At 51.9% G+C, this 19,580-nt stretch overlaps 5 protein-coding genes across 5 annotated transcripts; 4 read left to right on the top strand and 1 right to left on the bottom strand.

Moving 5' to 3' along the window:
* Window positions 1–13: 13 nt before the first annotated feature.
* TGME49_320210 (WD domain, G-beta repeat domain containing protein) lies at window positions 14–6,034 on the bottom strand. Its single transcript, XM_002369847.2, has 8 exons — window positions 4,468–6,034; window positions 4,118–4,242; window positions 3,658–3,838; window positions 3,012–3,369; window positions 2,504–2,696; window positions 1,727–1,915; window positions 1,207–1,448; window positions 14–716 (listed from the first exon to the last, which is right to left on the bottom strand). The coding sequence occupies exons 1-8, from the start codon at window positions 4,637–4,639 to the stop codon at window positions 629–631; spliced, it is 1,548 nt and encodes a 515-aa protein (XP_002369888.1). The 5' UTR covers window positions 4,640–6,034; the 3' UTR covers window positions 14–628.
* A 210-nt stretch (window positions 6,035–6,244) lies between these two features.
* TGME49_320220 (ubiquinol cytochrome c oxidoreductase, putative) lies at window positions 6,245–10,946 on the top strand. The gene is made up of 5 exons (XM_002369848.2): window positions 6,245–7,326; window positions 8,053–8,357; window positions 8,945–9,075; window positions 9,284–9,462; window positions 9,956–10,946. The coding sequence occupies exons 1-5, from the start codon at window positions 6,564–6,566 to the stop codon at window positions 10,039–10,041; spliced, it is 1,464 nt and encodes a 487-aa protein (XP_002369889.1). The 5' UTR covers window positions 6,245–6,563; the 3' UTR covers window positions 10,042–10,946.
* A 1,353-nt stretch (window positions 10,947–12,299) lies between these two features.
* On the top strand, window positions 12,300–13,754 carry SRS15C (SAG-related sequence SRS15C). The gene has a single exon (XM_002369849.2). It carries the CDS (start codon window positions 12,388–12,390, stop codon window positions 13,591–13,593), a length of 1,206 nt encoding a protein of 401 aa, XP_002369890.1. The 5' UTR covers window positions 12,300–12,387; the 3' UTR covers window positions 13,594–13,754.
* A 77-nt stretch (window positions 13,755–13,831) lies between these two features.
* SRS15B (SAG-related sequence SRS15B) lies at window positions 13,832–16,829 on the top strand. Its single transcript, XM_002369850.2, has one exon. It carries the CDS (start codon window positions 15,176–15,178, stop codon window positions 16,340–16,342), a length of 1,167 nt encoding a protein of 388 aa, XP_002369891.1. The 5' UTR covers window positions 13,832–15,175; the 3' UTR covers window positions 16,343–16,829.
* Window positions 16,830–18,401: 1,572 nt separating this feature from the next.
* On the top strand, window positions 18,402–19,580 carry SRS15A (SAG-related sequence SRS15A; the record flags this gene model as incomplete). Its single annotated transcript, XM_002369851.1, has 1 exon — window positions 18,402–19,580. One exon carries the CDS (start codon window positions 18,402–18,404, stop codon window positions 19,578–19,580), a length of 1,179 nt encoding a protein of 392 aa, XP_002369892.1.

Below are 19,580 nucleotides of genomic sequence, written 5' to 3'. Positions count from 1 at the left end.
CTAGAAATTGACGCACCAGTTACAAACAAGATGGAACACGAAGCTTATGTCGCTTCATACGTTTACCAGAAAGAAACGAACTAGACCCTATGGACCTGAGTGGCGGGTCCTCGTGCGGTAACGTTTACATTCCTGCGACCTCGGTCTCTCTCACAGCGACGATAGACATCAACGCCTTTCCAGCGGCGGAAGGTGGAAAAGCGAGACAAGAGAAAATAAAGAAGAGACGAAAACCGCGGATGTGTGGACACCCGGTAGAACGACAGATAGCAGGGATTTAGACGAGGAAGAAACCAACCACAGATAGAGGGGACCCGAAAAAACCGAGAAGCAGGATGAAGCTTCCCGAGAGCAGAACACGAATCGAAACAGAGAGAAAACATGGAGGAAAAGAGAGGCGACAGAAAGCATCAACAAATTCGACTCTGCTTCCCTTCTGCCCTTTTTGTTTTGTCGGTCTGTATCACTATCCCTACAACGCGCCGCGGCGACATCGAACCAAGCGGAAGCACTGACCCAGTCGCCCTGTCCCACACGCCCCCATTTTACTCGAAAAAAGTGACAATACAAGAAACAGAGGGGAACCGGAGAAAAGAGTGAAACTGCGTGCAGCCTTCTTCGCGCTCTCTCATTCTTCGTCTTCCTCCGCGGGGGTCCACACGCGCACAGTGCGATCCATGGAGGAAGAGAGCAGCATCGCAGCGCCTTCTCCAATCCTGAGCAAAAAAACACAGAACGACGATTTCAGAGGGGAAACACATGTTCTCGTATCATTCAAAAAATCTCTTTTCCCCGCCCACATATGCATGTGGTGAATACGTTCGACCTATAATCGTGAACCATTCGACGTATAGTCGTGAACGCCTGAGGTACCACCGTACTAACCCTAACGAGCAACGTCATTGCAGCGCGACACTGAAGGCGACCACACAAAAAAGGTGACGGAGAAAATCAAACAAAATCCTTTACGGATTCGTCTTGTTCTCCCTTTGTCCCCACTTCTCGCATGACGTAAGCGCACTGGTTAGACCACTCTGGCTTTGGATGGGTCGCGACATGTCCTTGTTTTCTCGTTTTCTACAAAGGCAGCTGTGAGAAGTCAGCATCCACGAAAAACTGTGAATGCCCATATGCGCGACACAAAAGACAGCTTTACACACTTTGTATGATCCCTGATGTTCGTCGCTTCGCGCAACTCTGACTTACTTGACGTCTGTCACCTTGTCCGTGTGGTCCAACAGATTGATAACGTTGGCCGCCGCAGCTCGCGCTTCGAAATGGTAGAGAGCAATCGCATTGTTCGTCGCTCCGCATGCAATGTACTGTCCACTTTTGTCGAAGGTGACGCACGTGGCTTCTGGCTTCTGCTTGTCGCCCTCTGCGGGGTTCGCCTCGTTCATGTCGATCGTTTGGAAAGACAGAGACTTCCTCAGATCCCACAGGCGCACCTGGACACCGGAAAGCGCGCAGCAAAAGAAAATGCAATGAAAAAGAAAACTCAGCCAAAGCTGTCTTTTTCCTCTCTTCTAACAACGCGGAAGACACCACCGCCAAGAACACCAGGTTCCCTGCTTCCGTAGTTCTCTCTCGTCTTCTGTGTCGCCTTCGACCTCTCCTATCACATCGACGGGAGTTCACAAACCCGTCGTCCTAAGGCTGTGTTTCGTCCGGCTTCGGCGACGTCGGGGAAGTCAGAGAAACGACATCGTTCTGCGCTTCTGCTTACTGTTCCATCACTGCTCGCGGTGGCGAGGTAATAGCCGTTCTCCGAGAAAGCGAGTTGATTGATGGATCCGCTGTGTCCCTTCAAGGCCGCACGGTACGCCAAGCCTTTCATGTCCCAAATGTGCACACTGCCGTCCACACCTCCGCCTCCAAGAATCATACCATCAGGGTGGAAGGATACACATTTGTACTGCGAAAACAGGAGACAGAAAAGGAAACCAATCAGGTTCTGCGACAAATTCCTGATGCGCTAAACTTCATGTGGGGTTCCCCGCACATTCTTCAGACACTTTCCCCCACATGCATTTTGACCGCAGCTCCACAGATAAGAAGTATCGGTAAACTGAGACATCAATGCAGTGTGCATCTGTTTCACACAACAGTTAAAACGCGTCGCAACGCCCGTGGGTCACGTCCCGTTGCACCGCGAACTACACACACTTAGTGAGAAGACACACTGGTTTCACAGACGTCGACAAGCATGCATCGACATACACATACACACATACATATATCGATATATATATATATATATAGATATATGTGTGTAGATGGCATTGAATAGAGACACGTATGTGTGTGTGTGTCTACGTAGATGCCGCTACCTTGTGGCTTGAATAGGCTTAAGAGCATCTGCTCCGCGTATCGCGTTACATGAACTTCTGAATTTGATTTGAAACTTGAGAGAAACAAGGAAAAGCGTGCCAATCGCATTAAGGGAATTTCACGTCTCGATGTGGCGCCTGTCAACGCGCAAAAGACGAGAGAGGCGACTTACCTGGCAAGGAAGGTTCTTTTGCATTTGGAGGCACCTGCCTTCTTGGATGTCGGAGAAGGCCCAGGTCTTGTCTGCAGCACAAGAAGCGAAGTAGTTGCCGAGGGGATGCAGAGACAGGCAAGTAACCTCGCCGCGGTGTTTGCGAATAGTCGCTGCAGTCTTGTACGGGCTGTCGCCAGATGCTCTCCAAATTCTGAAGAGAAAGGACAGGAGCGACAGCCAGAAAAAGAGACATCTCGCCTCGACAAGAAGGAAGAGAGGCTTCAACTCGTCCTACTTCTCCAATGCTTACCATCCTAGCTACACTCTGTCAACAGACAAGAACTGGCAACCGGTGAACCAAGACCTTCTCACGATCTCAGCCCGCAGTCGTGCCATGGCAAGACGAGGCAAATCCCGAGACCGAAGAGCCGCGCGCTATCCATTTGTGCTCGAAGGATGGTCAGGACCATCGCGTCGGGAGTCACTGTCCCGACAAGAAAGGCTTGCCGAGCAATCCGCTTCTCACCTGACGGTCTTGTCGTCGGACGCCGACACCACGACAGGCTCCGTCACGTGCAGCTTCGCGCTGCGAACAGCCTTGGTGTGTCCGGTCAACTTGTGAAGCGTTTTCTGTTTCTCCAGATCGAAGAGAATGACGTTTCCGTCGTAGCCACCAGTCGCCGTGACGGTTTTCGGGTTCTTCGGATCGAATTCGCAGCACAGAACACCACGGTCCGCAGACGAATGGAGCGGCAGGCTGTAGGTACACTTGAAGGACGCAGCGCGAGAGGCCGGCAACACGTTGTCGATCTGGCGCTTCTTCCGCGCCACCAAGAGCTGCTTGGCCAGCGCCTGCATCTCCTGCACAAGTTCCTCAGAGAGGCCTGAGAAGAAGCAAACAAACGTGCATCTGTCAAGTGTGCTCTCCAGAGGTAAAGCAGCAGCAAGACGAATCTATGGACCACGATGGCGGCGAGATGGAAGTTTCACACGCTGCAGGCAACCACACCTCCTGGCTTCCCGCCGCCTTCACCGTTCCCACCCACCTCAAGGATGAAGTGCAAGGCAACGCATAAAAAACAGCCCCCTGAACAGCCACCCCTCCCCACAGAGAGCATGTGAGAAACACGAACAAAAGAAGAGCGACGAATTTCTTTTCTTCGACTTCTCACCCGGTTCTTCGTCAGCGTCTCCTCCAGCTGCAGATGCCGCAGCTCGCTTCTGAGCCTGAAGCAACTGCTGCTGCAGGGCATGGACTTGCTGGCGGCTGGCGTCGCGCTCGCGAAGAAGACGAGAGATGACTCGCGTCGCTGCGTCCTGTTGATACAGAGACTGACTCAGTTGTTGTCGAGCCTACAGAGGAGAAAAGCGAGGAAATCCAACAGCCAGAAACGTTCTCTTCTTCTCCCGATGTCACACGCCGCACCCCCACCCTTCCAGTCCCACAACAACGTTCACTCGGGGTTCGCTCAAAGAAGACAGAACCGAAAGAACTCGGCAACGCTGGGAGACCCTCTGAATCCCCAGTTTCTTCTGCTTCTGCATTGGACTCTGCTTCCCGTATTCTCTCTCGCTCTGAAACTTCGTTGTCCTTCATCTAGGCCGTCGCAGCCTTCTTGGCTCTCTTCTCACCGTTTCGAGGTGCTGCTTGAGAGCGAAGACTTCCGTCATCGTCGCATCCCATTCACTCTGGAAGAGCGAGAGAAGGCCAGGAATCGATGCAGCAGTCACTGGGCGAGGACGAGACGCCTTCGGGCCTTCAAAAGGAGACACATGAACGCGAAGCAAAATGAAGGACTGGCGAGGAAACCGCTAGACGCAGGCAACTCACACAGAGAAAGACATGCATGTAACGAGAAGAGATACTGTTCACACAAAAACATACAAAGACTGCCCACACAACACGCGACGAACGAGACGGACACCCACCCACTCGAAGCGAAAGGCGAATCTGCATGCACGCTAATCTGAATCGGCCCTACACTTGACGTCTGCGAGGTCGGCTTCGCTCAGGGACTGCGCGGTCACGGGGCAGACTCCACTGGTCTCCAAATGCTTTTTAATTAAGCGCTTCTCGTAGATGAGTCCTGTCTTGACAGAGAAGACAGGCTCCTCCGGAATGACTCCAGAGATCGCACAGACGAGAGACGCCATTCTGGAGAGCTGGATGACGCAGGGACAAGAAGGCGAGAGTGCCAGTACGGAGAGGATAGCCACGGAAAAGGGGAGGAGGGAGCGAAAACAGACCAGCGCGAACCACAGGATCCGCGTTCGTAAAAGCGCTCGACGGGAATCGATGCGGGAAGGAAAAGAGAGCGCGAAAAAGGCCAAAACAGAGGAATGGAAGATTGGATGGCGGCTTAAACGTCCGAACAGCAGAGACCAGAGAGGGCACCAGCCTCAGTTGATCGACCAGCCAGTTGGGGTCCGCGGGTCACCACTTTCAGCGAATTGACAGAGCAGGGAGTCGCGACGAAAAACTGCGTAGGAAAAGTGAGAACGACAGACCAGTATAAACCGTCGCAAAAACAGGTGAACTTCTGAAAAGATGGACTTTGGTGAGGAGCCTGGGAGAAACAGACCACGGAGACAACGGGGCGAGTCGGCTCTTCCGATTTCGTGGCTTCGGGTATCTCCGCAGATACCGTGGCTGGAACAGATTTCTTTCACGGAACTCGAGAGTTGAAAAGCGCGGAAAAGCGAGAGAAAATGCGGGGGCGACCGCCAAGACAGACTTCGCTCGAGCGGCAACCAACGCGAGAGAGTTCGTGTGTTTTCACCCGGGACAGGACCCCGGACAGGAAAGTGACGAGACAGAGACGCTGTTCAGTGCGTCCATACACTCAGGGACAAGAGACGAAAAACGCTTTTGGGGAAAGCGACAGAAGCCAAAGAGAGAAAGAAGAGGTACGTGGACGAAGGCTTCTGCGGTTGCAGGTGCGGGAAGTTGGAGGAGAAAACAGGCGGCAGAGACTGCGTGTCAACGCCACACACAACGCTTGCGGCATCACCTGTCGAAAGGCGGATAGAGATGGACGGAGACGAAGGAAAACCGGACAGAAAAGAAGCGAGAGAGCAGCGGCCGGCGAGGCAAACGACGAGGAGAAATGGGAGGAAATCGCCGGAGAGGGCCGAGGAGAAAGAGGAGTGTTGACTCGGGTGTCCAGACGTCTTTCGAAACGGGGAAGCTCCACAGTAAGGAGAAGCTGAGTGAAAAGAAGAAAGGGGAAAACGTAAGACGACGTGGCGGAAGAAACAAAGGATGCAGGCAGTAGCCGCAGTCTGTTCTGGAGACCGCGAGAGTTGATACACGGAGGCAAAGGAGAAGGGAAAAGGCCGGAAAAAACGAAAGGAAAGCAGAAAAATGAGGTCAAGGGTGGAAGGCAGAAAAGAAACAAGAGGGCGAAGACCGCGTTTTCCGGAGAAGTGGAAAGGAAGGAACAGACGGGAGACGGACCCGAAAGCCGCACATGCATGCATCGCGGGCACAATTTGTACGCTTTCGCGAAGAGGCCTTCAAATCCTCGCAGTGCGCGTCGTAGTCTCTCGGCCTCATTTTTTGTGGGGGCAGAGAAAGGATCCCTGTGAGCAACGAAGCTGCACATATGCAGGCCTATATATAGTCCCGAGAGTGGCTGCCGACAGCCGCCTCGCGCCTGTCTGTCTCGCCATGCCTCCGAATATACGGCGGTCTCTCCGCGTTAAAAACGCACAGTGTGGAGGCCGGTTTTCGGGGTGGCGGCGGAGCAGGGGGAGGCGAAGAAGTCGAAATTTCGCCTCGTTCGTAGTGTTGGATCGCGGCTCAGGTTCTGGAGGAAGGAAGCGGGGAGATTCTGTTCGTTTTCCTTCGCAGAAAACTCGCACAGCGTTCTGGATCGCCCGGCAGACGACGCCGCAGGCACTGTGCTGTTCCTCGTGTCCTCGCGCTCCTCAAAGGCGTGGCAGAATTCGAGTGCCAGGCGCTTTCTGTCGCGACTGCGGAGACTGCCTGCTCACTCTCGAGAGCAAATATCGTTTTGCGCACATCGAGCTGGTTTCTGTCTTGTGCTCCGTTCCTGTACACCCCGCGCTCTGGTTCATGCGCCATCTCGCCCGCTGCGCTTCGAGGCGTGCAGTGAAGTGGACCGAGAGAGACTCTCCAGTCGCGAATTTTCTGCGCTCTTCCTCGTGTTGTCCTTTCCAGCTTTTGCAGGCAAGCAGAGCGAAGATCCAGAGACTCAGAACATCGGAGCGTTTCCGTTTACGCTCTGCCCAGAAGCTGGCACCGACCCGCTTTCCTCCGTTCACACACGGCCCACTGTTCTTTTCTCTGCCGTCCCGCCTAACCGTCCCGTCGTCTCTCCGCTCTCTGTCTGCGTTTTCCGCTCCACTTTCTCTTCCTTTCCGCGGAACCATGGCGTTTCTCTCTTCGCCTCTCTTCGCCGCCAAGGCGAGCCTCGCCGCCCGCGTCCACGCGCTCGGCTGTAGTACGACCAGCCTGACTTCGCCGCTCGCCGCGCGCGCTCTCGCTGCTTCCTCGCTCTCCCTTTTCTCCGTGTCTCCTCGCCGCCATTTCTCTGTCCACAGCCACAACATTCGCCCGGACAAACACGAACTGCCTGCCTCGGAAGTCCCCCTCTACTACAACCGCTTCGACCAGGCAGACCACCCGTCTCTTTGGCAGCTGGAGGAGGAGCAGCAGCGGAAACACCTCGACCAGGAAGTCACCGACGTCTCCCAACTCGTCGAACCTGTCAGCAGCCCCCATCAGACTGAGGGCTGGTTCAAGCGCCTTCGATACTGGCACTACAAGGAGACTGCCGAGCCGACTTTCCCCCGAACTCCTGATCTCTCCAAAGGAGGTATCAAATGGCCACACAAGAACGGAGAAGAAAGGGGGGCGTGGACGGTCACTGGGGTTAACTTGTGATTCTGCTGATGGCTTAAATCTATCCTTCGTCTTTGCTACCGACGTTGGGCCTATCACATCATCCGTGGCGGTTTAGGACATACGTAAACATCGAGAGAGGACAGTCTTGGCGATCGACAGGGAGCTGCTGCCGGTCGACGAAAGCAGGGACGGGAGGGGGGAAGGCGGCGAAACGAAGAGGAGGAGTTCCACTGCATGCGTAGTGGAGAATACAAGCGTGGATGGCGAGGACACAGAAAGACGCTTGCTCTCTGTTATACACGGATTTCTGAATGAGAATCTCGTTGAGTTAGCATCACTTTCGTGGAGCGTTTGCTCTCGCATTTCACCTGGCACTCGTGTGCGTCTCTTACAAACAAAGCTTCCTCTTCTCTGTCTGTTTGAAATTGCCTTTCCTTCGATCTCTGTCACTCTTCCTCGCACCCACTCCTGCTTCTTCCCCTTCCCCCCCCTCCCTCTCTCCCCTGTCTCTGTCCCCACTGTGTCCCCATAGCTGCCGTCACATTCTTCTCCGTCCGTTTTTTCTGTACCCTTCCTCGCCGACGCTTCGTCTCCGTTTTCCTTTCGCCTTGGTCTTTCTGCATGTCCGTCACCCTTTTTGCGGTTCCAGTTCTTTTTCACTGCCGTGATTCCTCTCCCGACTTCTTTTTTTCTTCAGAGCTCGCGGCTGGTGCAACGGTCACCCGCACGAGTGTGTGGCACGATCCGAACGAGCCTGCGATCGTTTCTGTCTCTCGCTTCGCTCCGGACAACTTCCGAGCGGTTGGTTTCGCGGAGAACGTTCCGAACCCAGAGTCGACGAACAGCGACTCTCATCCCGACTTCCGCGAGTACCGCCTCGGACCTGGCAGCGTCGACCGCAGACCGTTCGTCTACTTCATGTCGGCTTCCTACTTCTTCATCACCGCCTCCATGATGCGCTCCTTCCTCTGCAAATGGGTCCACTACTGGTGGGTTTCGAGGGTAAGTCGAAACGAAAGAACGCACGGCTGCGCAGAGAGAAAGCGAGAGAGAAAGAGAAGGAAGACGAGGAATGAGGGAAACGCAGACCTTCCTGATGAATCCGGTCGTCCGGCGCGAGAGGTAGACTCCCCAGAAGAAGGTCGCGTTCGGGGATCGCCCAGGCTAGCTCTTTCCGTATGAATGTGTAGCGATGTCTCGGCGTATGGCCGAGGCTCTTTTCCCCGAGCATCTACGCAGCTGAGTGGCTTCGAACGCGGTCTTCCGGTGAAGAGGGAGGTTCCCGCTTTGTTGGACGTCCTGTTTGAGCAAAGAAACAGTGAAAACTGGGTGTGTATGATCTATGCATCAGCGCGCTGATTCATGCTCCGTGTGCGCTGCATCCGTCTAAATACGGAAGTAGATGTTTGTCTTCGGTGCAGTTTCCGTTGCATTGAACACCGAGGAAGACGATTTTGTGTCGCAGTGGTATTGGTCCAGGTCTTCGCGCTGCATGCCTTCCTTTTACGCCTTCTCAGTCCGAGAAGTGGAAGGCAGGACGCATGCATGCGCACATATATGCTGACGAGAGTGTTTCGTTGTTTTTCCAGGATATGCTTGCTGCTGGAACGACAGAAGTTGACTTGCGTCCGATTCAAGAGGGTATGACCGCCGTTTTCAAGTGGCGTGGCAAGCCGGTTTTCGTGCGCCACCGTACAGCTGAGGACATTGCCAAGGCCCAGTAAGTCGAAAAGAAATTACGTCGCGTTCTGCTCTGTTTCCCTCGTTTTTTTCTTCATGGCATCGTGATGTCCGCTGAGACATGAATCTGAAGTCTCGAGTTGACGGCAGAAACCCAGAAGTTTCTGCGTACCAGTGACCGCCGTTTCGTTGATGTAGCCCTCTCGAAGTAATTTTGGCATCGGAACGCTTTCTCCTTTCTTTCTCAGGGCAGATGACGCACTGATTGGAACAATGAAGGACCCGCAGCTGGACAGCGAGCGCTGCCCTCGTCCTCAGTGGCTCATCAATATCGGTGTATGCACACATCTCGGGTGTATCCCCACCGATGGTGGCAACTATGGTGGCTGGTTCTGCCCCTGCCATGGCTCTCACTACGATACTTCAGGTGAGTGCGATACAAATGCCAGCGGGTACAGCCAAAAGCAAACATGCCTGTGTCGTCTCTGATCGAAATGCTGTGGTATGTACGTCCACTGATGCACCGCAGTCACCAGCACTCGCAGCGATGGATACATAGGCGTTTCAAATGGATATGGGAGCACATTCTGTAGATGCGTTAAGATATCATAGTTCCCGCAACTGCACACCGAAATCCTCAGGGAATGCTGCTTGTTACTTGAAGTAGAACGATGACTGCAGTGGGGAAAACGACTTTTCTGGAACAATTTCCTGAGTGCGAATACGTCCATATATACATATATATATATATATATATACCCATACTGTCTGTATGTATATGCATACATCTTGATGTATGCCTGTGGAGATAAGGAGATGATATAGAGGAAGCCGAGAACCGTCCGGCACTGGCAGGTGTGACTTCGTTCAGTACTTACGTATTTGTCATGTTCTCTTTTTCTTTCATTTTGTTTATTCAGGCCGTATCCGTCTTGGTCCTGCCCCCTCGAACTTGGAACTTCCACCGACAGTTTTCCTCGATGACCACACCGTCAAGCTGGGCTAAAATAAGAGGAGATATTTAGATGAAGCTGCGCGCGAGAAACAAACGGTCCACGGACTGCAGGAGTCGCACAAGGGAAACGAATGAAAAATCATGTACTTGACAGGAAGGAAAAAGACAAGGGAAGACTGTTCTCTGCAGTCGATTGAATGCAAAGCGAAAAACGTCGGTGAAAAGACCTGCCTTTTGTCTGTGTTCACATACACACCAGATGGGTTGTTATTTGTTTCTCCGTATACGCCGATGTGAAATGATTGCAGTTGAGGTGACGTGTGTATGCAAGAAAACGAAGAAGGCAGTGGTGGAGACGAACCGAATTGCGGGGGGAGACTGGGGCAGACAGCAGTTTGCCGTCTCTATCATTCTTGAGTGCGGAAGCTATTTCCTTATCTTCTCGCTTCTTCTAATACTGGGACTCGAGAAAGACTAAAGTGCATGACGCATGTTGCGCGATCTTCCTGTTTACACAGCATCGAAAAAACTGTTTCAAGGAAGGGCACATCATCATGTGCATTTAATGTTAATGTCTGCCAAGACAAGTTGTCCCGCACTTTCACTGGCTGTTTGCGTCCACACCAACGAGGTCTCGTTCGCAGCAGAGAACAACGAGAAAGTATTTCGAGATGTGTGCGTGAAGCGCTGCAGAGATGTAGTCTCCCCTGCTGAGTCTTTCACGCTGCTGCGTGATGTGAGGGAAATTGTAGACAGGCGCACTTACGCGCGCAGGAGAACAGGCATGCCCTACGAGTTTGGACGAAAACACAATTTGCATCACATCATTTTTCCAGGCGTAAGACACACTGCTTCATCTTTTACTAACACCGCATGTGGCCTTGATGACATCCGAGAGCCATTCGCACATTAGATGTTGTACACATTCTGGGCTTCCTCTGTGCTTTTAGACCGGCTGTGTATGTCACCGAATCTTCTTGATTGTACTGATTTTGAAGCCCATCGGGAGTAGTGTGAACTAGGGCGAGTCATCCTTATCGTTCCTCTTTCGCATTCTATATAGCCGACTTACACTTAAGCTTCTGCTTGTTTTTTCTCTGGTGTACCGTCGGCGGATTCGACTAACTTGGATTCAGATGCTATCCGAAATATCAGGTCTACAAAACATGACGCTGTTCTGGGGATGCTACTTTTTTCGGGTGCCAACTGCTAACTAGGTACTAGTTTTACATCCGAGCTTTCGATAACACGGCAGAAATGGGTGAGCGTGTTACTGCAGGGTATTCCTGTCTCAGGACACCTTTTTCAGGCGAACAGATCCTGGTTTTCTACTCAATCTTGCAGTTTTCAATTTGGCGCAGTCGAGCAGTATGAATGTGGAATCCTGTGACAGCCCGTCCCCTTAACAGAACCCCTTATTTTTCACTATCCCCACGGAACACCCCTTTTTGAGGAAATAGCAGCTGTCTGATCCGCGCGGAAAACATTACGCTGGACCTGGATAACGGTGGCACGGGTGTGAACTCGATGTGACCTACGGAACTCCACTTTTTCTACTGCAGAAGCTACAATACACGGTGTTCGTCTCCAGGCGGTTCCCAGCCACACAACATGCCTGAGACGTCCATGCACAGGCATACTGCTTCTTGTGGTGAAAAGACCGTGATCAGCTAGTGTCACTAACACTTGGGGCTTTGGGGCTCTTCCGCATCACAACGCCGGCCCTGCTGCCATTCCTTCCTCATTATCTACTGGCCCGTTATATCGTGAAGTTAGAAGCGCCCAACCCGTCCCCGCCCCCCCCCCAAAGCGTCACTTGACAATCAAATATACCAAACATGTGCTACCCGTTTCCTTTCTGACGCAAACCTGCTGCGATATCTACACTCGTATGTTCACGTCCTTCGTCGAGCATGCTCATTTTGTGGCGCGGAGCCTTGTTTTTTCTCTTCGTCTCTCCAATAGTTTCGTACCAGAACTCCTTCTCGAGGCATCAATCCGACTCCGTACGGCTTCTCTAATCGAAAAGTACTTAAAAAATTACCTCGGAATCCAAATTAAAAGGAAGAATTCACGTTCTGCTAATGGAACAGACAGTATCGACACGCGTGTCCAGTTCAATTTAAACCGAGAAGCAAGCAAGCATTTTACGGAAAGCGCTTCTGCACTCGTCCTGGGGATTTCCTTCGTCCCGCCGCCCGTCCTGAACGACGACCGTCGACCCGCCTCCACCTCTCGTTCCCAGCCGCTCAGACGGAAAAGCCTTCCGCTGGGTCATTGCTGACAGCAGAAGTCTTTTAAAAGTACTTCCTCACCGACTGTGTAATGTACACATATCCGTTCGCTTTCTTCTCGGTTTTTAGGCGTTTTTCTTGACTTGTCTCGAGAGTTTACATCATGGCGAGGTCAGGAAACTTGCAGCAACGCCCTGCAGGGTTCAACCCCAAGACCCGCAAGTTGATTGCAGTCTGCTTGGGTGGAGTTTTGTTGCTTTCGAGCGGACATGTTGTTGCACAGCAGACGGGTGAAGGAGTTCGGCAGAATGGTTCGCAGGAAAGTTATAAGACGGTTACACCAACTATCAGTGGTACAACTGCTACGTGCAAGTTCCCACAGGCAGACGCAAGCGGAGGGGGTAGCCGCGATGGTAGTGGTAGCTTGACGTTGTCCAAGGAAAATTTGATTGCTACTTTGCAGTGCTCTAGTGAAGAAACGGCCGCAATATCTCCAATTCCTCAAGGTTTGGCAAAAAAAGTATGTGTCCGAGGCAAGGGAGTTTCTGGCAAGTCCAATAGCTGCAATATTGGGGGAGCTGCGCTAGATGGGGCAGAGACTGAGCTGAGAGCCCTCCTGGGAACAGATCGCGACATCCAGTGGATAAAAACTGAGACGACCAAAGGAAGCGAAACTGCATCCAACAACGAGTGGACCTTGACGCTGCAGGAGTCAGACCTGCCCTTATCCGAAAAGTCCTTCTTCGTCGGCTGTGAGCACGCAAAGGCGAGTAAACGTTCGGAAACTGTTGTGTCAACCAAGTCGGCATGCACGGTAAATGTTACCGTTGAAGCGCGAACTTCTGCAGCTGCGGAGAACAACGTTGTCACATGCGCGTATGGCCAAAACAGCAACCCTCATCCCCTGAAGGTTGAGGTCACACCACAGAAGAACACCGTCACTCTTCAATGTGGTTCCGAGGGTTCTCTCAACCCTACAAACTACACAACGAAGTACTGCGATGCGCAGGAAGATATGTCCAAATGCACAGAGAAGAATTTCGCTGATATTCTTCCTTCGATTGTGACGAGTTGGTGGACAAGCGATAACACGAAGAATTCCGTGAAGCTAACAGTCCCCGAGACCGGCTTTCCGGAATCAGAACAGCAGTTCCGTTTGCGTTGCGTCCTCAACAAGACGAACCCTCAGACATCGGGCCCAAACGCGAAGAGTGAGCAAAATGCAGAGACACAATCGACAGCTTCTACGTCGGAATGTAATGTGATTGTGACGGTCAAGTCAGGAAGCTCTGCATCGTCAGCCGGTCAAATGGTAGCTACGGTCTCTGGTGTGGCTGCTTTCGCAGGACTCCTCGTCGTGTCCTTGTAACCTGATTCTGTTGTGTTGTTAGGTGTGTTTGAGATTTGTAAGCGGCACATGGATTTAGGCACACGAGCTGTGTTTCGGGCAGCGTCATTTTTGTTACTGTCAGACAATTCTCTGAGTTGTCTTTCTTCCCAATCCCACCTCACGTTCTGCCACGCACTGGGACCGGTTTGAATCTTCTTCCGTTTAGAGCCCAGGTGCCGCAGGGTGACTGTTTTCGTTATCAGTGCATGGTTCTGTTTCTGGACGGTTCGGACTTTTGGGCGTGTGCGTGTCAGAAGGTGGAGACTTGTGCTTCCAGCATGAATCAGCATTCCATGTGTGCCGGATTACCCCATGGCATACCCTCCTGAGACACTCTCCACTTCTGTGGCTGAATACACAGAACCTTCTGTGTGGAATACTGAGTAAGACACTTTATCCCTCTGACAGGATACCATCAGGTTTCTGCTAGTACATCAAGGTTAACTCACCGCCGGGAGTGCCACATAACAAAACCTTCTCTCTGCATCAATAACATTCACCTGTCCCCGGCCCTGGCAGCCACAGAAGTGTCTCCTGGAGAGTTCTCTGTTACCTACAGTTTTGTTGAAGCGGTGCGTGTGGTAGCATGCAGGTAGCAGCTCAAGCGTCACGGAAACATGGGCACTTCGGTTGCCAGGCTGTTTCACATTTTAATAGGCAGGAGCTAGGACACGCTTTTTTCCGCCCGACCGGGCGGCGAGGTCGTGCTCAGGACAAGCGCTCAAGCATTTGCGCCGATTGGTTTTCTGTCGTATCAACTGTAAGCAACGTACAGCCCGCCATCCAACCACACACACAGCCACACTTGTTCCTACCTTTTCTCCTTGTCACCAGTTTTTATTCTCCAGCTCACTTCCTCCTTTCCCTTCTAATGGTTGTACCCCGCTGCGCGCTAGACTCAGCAGAAGTGAATGACTCAAACACAAGGACTGCGAGCCAAAGCAAGTGCCGATACGGGGTATGACAGATCCTTAGCCTTCTGCAGATGTTAGAAAACAGTTGCTTTTTCTTTCAACCATATTTGCGCAAGAAACGCCACTATCCTTGTTGGGTCTCTTAGTTGGAGATACCTTCATTTCCCAAATCGTCTCCCTCTTTCTAATTCTGAGATAGCAAGAAACAAGAAGAGTAGTGTGGCCCAAGTCAGGGAGGGCTCTCCGTAACCCCGCGGGAAATGGCCGCACTGAATCCTCCGTGCCACAAATCCATCACTTCGTGCAACTCGAAGAGAAGAAAAGACCTAAACGGACACCTGGCAGAGCATTCCTCTTTTTTATTCAAGTTTTCATCACCGTCAGCGACAGTGTGCAATCGTCATTCGGTGCTCACTGTGGCGGGTCGCGACGGGGGGGTTCACCCCGGGACGCGTCCGCACCACCATCGACTCGCCTCAACAAGCTGCCTCAAGCGAACATACGTGAGACAGTGCTTCCTGCTCTGGCAAGCGACCAGTTTGCCTTAAAAGCTAGAATTGTTCCACCAGCTTCAGCTTTGTGGCTTCATGGGGCGTTTTGTGTTATCGTTTTTTTAGTACTCATTAAATTGTTTCCGAGTCTTGACAATGGCGCGGTCAGGAGGGATGCTGCAACGTGGTCGCGGTTTCAAGTCACGAGCCCGAAAGCTGATGGCATTGTGCATGGGTGGAGTTTTGCTGTTTTCCGGTGGACAAGCTGCTGCAGAGCCTTGGCCTGAAGGTATGAAACATCGGAATTTGGAAGCAACGTTTACGGCTGCTGAGCCAGAATACACGGATGCGGTCGCCACCTGTGATCTAACAAGCGGAGCTGCGGCAGCTGCCGCGCCAGCTGTTGAATCCTTGACGCTTTCTCAAAAAAGTCTCACCGCTACTTTGGTATGTACTGGAGGAGCCGACGCCGAAATAAATAGTGTTCCGCCTACCTTGGAGAACGTATGTGACCCAACGAAAACAAGTGATAACACCAAATGTACTTTTGCCGGGAGCAGTGCTGAAGGCGGAGAGGTGAAGCTGAATGAATTGCTTGGAACGAAACGCAGTGTTACGTGGACGAAGACGAACACGAATACGGAAAGGACAAAGAAAGAAACATGGACACTGCAGCTGGAGGATGGTGATATTCCTTTGACCGACAAGACCTTCCTTGTCGGGTGTCAAAACACAAAAAATGCTTCATCAGGTACTAAGAAGGCATGCAAGGTCACGGTGAACGTGCAAGCGAGAGCTTCCTCTGTTGCAGATAATAACGTTGTCACATGCGCGTACGGCCAAAACAGCAACGACGCGCCTTTGAGACTTGAGATGACAACAGAGAAGAACAGGCTCACTCTGATATGTGGTTCCGCGGGTTCTCTCAAACCTACAACCTACAAAACCCAGTACTGCGATCCTCAGGAAGATGTGAAGAAGTGCACAGAGAAGAAGTTCGAAGATATTCTTCCGACCATCGCGGAGAGCTGGTGGACGGCGGATACGACGACGAATTCCGCGACGCTGACAATCCCGGCGACGGAATTTCCAGAAGCGGAACAGCAGTTTCGTTTGCAGTGCGTCCGCAATAAGCCAAATTCGCCGGCATCAGGTGCACACGGAAAAACGGAAAAAACTCCTGGCGCCGAAGGGTCTGATACGTCGGTTTGCAATGTGATTGTGACGGTCAAGTCAGGAAGCTCTGCATCGTCAGCCGGTCAAATGGTAGCTACGGTCTCTGGTGTGGCTGCTTTGGCAGGATTCCTCGTTGGGTCCTTGTAATCATCGTGATTGTCTTGCGCGTGTGTAGTCTCGATTGATCCTGTCTTAGATGCCACCTCTATTATAGGCAGCTTTACGTTGGCTTAGGCGTGCTCCGTTATGTGCTGTATTCTTTAGACACACCTCTGAGTTCTTCCTAACTTAAGTAACCCATGAGGTCATGCCCACTGAAGGCTCAGTTCTATGCATGTGGATATATTCGAGGTTTTGGATGTCTTTGTGTGGCTTGCGACTGGGCAAGTGTGCACATTCAAAGAAAACGGGTACCTGCTTCAATTCGCTAGAAAGTGCTGTGAGGATAAAAGATATCAGCGTGGCGGTACATGGGAGGCGTATGTTCAAGGGCACTCACGGCGTTCTGGATGTTTCATCGAAAAGTGCTGCAGTCTCTTCGGGGATATGCTCCGCGTATTGCAATGCGATGACAGAGTGAGTGCCGTGCTTGACAGACATGGTACTAAATCGGGACACTCGACTGAACAAGGACGGCCATTTGGTTGCAAACTCAGAAACGACATTGCAGCAGGGGGTTTGTTGGTATCAACGCTTTCTAAGAACATTTCGCTATTTCCCGTCTCCAAGAGTCGCTGCTACGGAAGCGTCTTGCGCAGGGTGCGATGTAACGTGGCGATTCTCGAACTCAATCATGCAGCACGTATTCTGGGCCCACAACGTCGTGAGAATGGAATTAATCCACGGACCATAGTTTCTATTCTTCCCATCACCAAGTGGCAAAACTTTTTCGTCTGTCAACGGGAGAGTGGAGGGATGCTCCGTACCTCGTGGATCGGCCACGAGTGATTAGACGTCGTAATCGGAACCACCGACGAATCTAGATATTTTATTCTCCGGAACAGTCCCTGGAAATTTGATCCCTTCGTATCGGTGACCCTTGTTTGTATGCGCTGGTTAGCCTCCGTGGCGACGATGTTTTAGTTTCTCTACCGTCCTTCTTAGTTGCGCAGTCTCTCAGTTACACTTGGGTGCACTGACGTTGCCTTTCACAGACGGTATTCTCCCCAGAAATCACAATTCTCTCACAATAACGCACAATAACGACAGTAATGCCCGGATAATGCCCGTCTGGAAATGGGCTCTCGTTGCGACGACCTCTGCCGTCATCTCACCAATTTTTTACTACCAGCAGTTCACTTGGATCTTCCACAGTCGCTTTCGGAGCCAGCTACCCTCAAAGAATCATGAGCTCACACAAACATACACATACACGCACATTTATGCATACACACATGGACGCATTGTTCCTCCGTCCGTCATGTCACCTTCATTTCTGTCTGTCGCACTTTCTCCATGCCTCTACCTTCGTTTTTGCCGAGTGTTCTGGAAGTGTAACTAACACTGTGCGACAACGTCGGAAGTAGCGGTGTTCTCAAATGTCAGTGGTACGAGTGAAAGCAAGCGACAGCACTCGAACACAAAGCACACATCCTAGTAGCTCTTGAGCAGGCTTCAGAGGAAGATTCTTTTTTCAATCTTACATTCAGAAGAACACCAACAATAATGTTAGTAGTCATGACTGCGGCAGGCATCCTGCTGCACAATTGCTCTTCACAGAAGCCAGAACAAGGCGGCAGAACCTCATACAACAGTGCTGATCGAGTCAGGCGAGACACCTTTCCGTCCCCGTGCGTGCGAAATGACATCCCTGAGCATCTTCTCCGCATTCCATCCTCATCTGCAGCGTCATTGAGATAGAAAACTCTTGAGAATAGCACCAGCTACTGTCTTCCATTCCTACTTCCAATCTTCTTTCACCACTGCTAGCCAAGAACCGTGCGTCGTCTCGCCGTTGTCACACGGTTTGGCGCGTCGACCGGCGGGCCACCGTACAGGGCACCCGCCCACAAATGCAAGTCGCCCGCCCCAGCAGTGCTTTGAGCCATTGGGACAGAGTGGGTGAGTCTCGTTTCTCGTTGTACCGGAATCCAAGTTCTCTTGGGTGTATCTCCTTTTATCTGTGGTCTTGCAGTAATCAATCAAGCCTCTTCTCCTCTGTGGCTCTGTCAAGGGCTCATCGATTTGTCTTATCGCAGTCACCGCAATGGCGAGGACAATGAGGAGCGGGCGACGGTGTAGCGGGGTCAAGTCGAAGGCCCACAAGTTGATTGCACTTTGCATGGGTGGAGTCTTGTTGTTTTCTAGTGGACAGGCTGTTGCAAATGAATCTGGTGAAGGATTTTTGCGACAGAATCCGGAAGATGCTGGAAGCACATCCACAATGACGGGACCAGATATCGATGGTCAAGTCGCTACATGCACGTTGTCCGGCGCCGCGGCTGCAGGAAGGGGTGGCTCTGACGCTAATAACACATTGACATTGTCGAAAGACCACCTGACTGCTACCGTGAAGTGTTCTGGTGAGAATAACACATTCGTGCCGACAGAAGAGACGAAAGTATGCTCGGTGACGGGCGACACTGACACACTAGCCGACTGCAAGAGGACGGAGTCAGATTCAGACGGGAAGCAGACCACGCTGGACTCTCTACTCGGGGCAACCCGAGGCATCAAGTGGAAGAAAACCAAAGAGACAGATAATCAAGGAGAAACGATGATTTTGGAACTACAGGGCTCAGATCTGCCCTTTTGCGACAAGTCCTTTTTCGTAGGGTGCGACCGCAGGGCTGATGGAAAAGCTGTTGAGCCAAATGACTCAGAGTGCAAAGTCAACGTCATCGTGCAAGCGAGACCTTCTTCCGTGGATGACAAGAACATTGTCACCTGCGCATACGGCAAGGATAGCAACCCTCAACCTCTGAAGGTTGAGATGACAACAGAGAAAAACACCCTCACTCTTCGTTGTGGTTCCGAAGCTTCAATCAAACCAGCGTCATATCAGACTCAATTTTGCGATCCCCAGGAAGACCTGGCCAACTGCACAGTGCGGAAGTTTGCGGATATTCTTCCCAATTTCGTGGAGAGCTGGTGGACAGCCGAGGACGGGGAGGGTCCTGTGAAACTGACAATACCGGAGATGGGCTTTCCAGAGTCTGAACAGCAATTCCGTTTGGTTTGTGTCCCCAGCAAGGAAGATCCACCTGTACCAAGCCCCCTAGAAAAGAGTGACGGGACTGAGGGTGCAGTTAATGCTGCTGCTACCTCAACTTGCAATGTGATTGTGACTGTGAAGTCAGGCAGCTCTGCATCGTCAGCTGGTCAAGTGATCGCGACAGTCTCTGGTGCAGCCGCTTTGGTGGGACTGCTCGTCGGATCCTTGTAG

The sequence above is a fragment of the Toxoplasma gondii genome, chromosome IV (assembly GCF_000006565.2).
Source record: "Toxoplasma gondii ME49 chromosome IV, whole genome shotgun sequence".
Taxonomy (NCBI): domain Eukaryota; phylum Apicomplexa; class Conoidasida; order Eucoccidiorida; family Sarcocystidae; genus Toxoplasma; species Toxoplasma gondii.
This window is presented reverse-complemented; position numbering and strand designations above follow the sequence as displayed.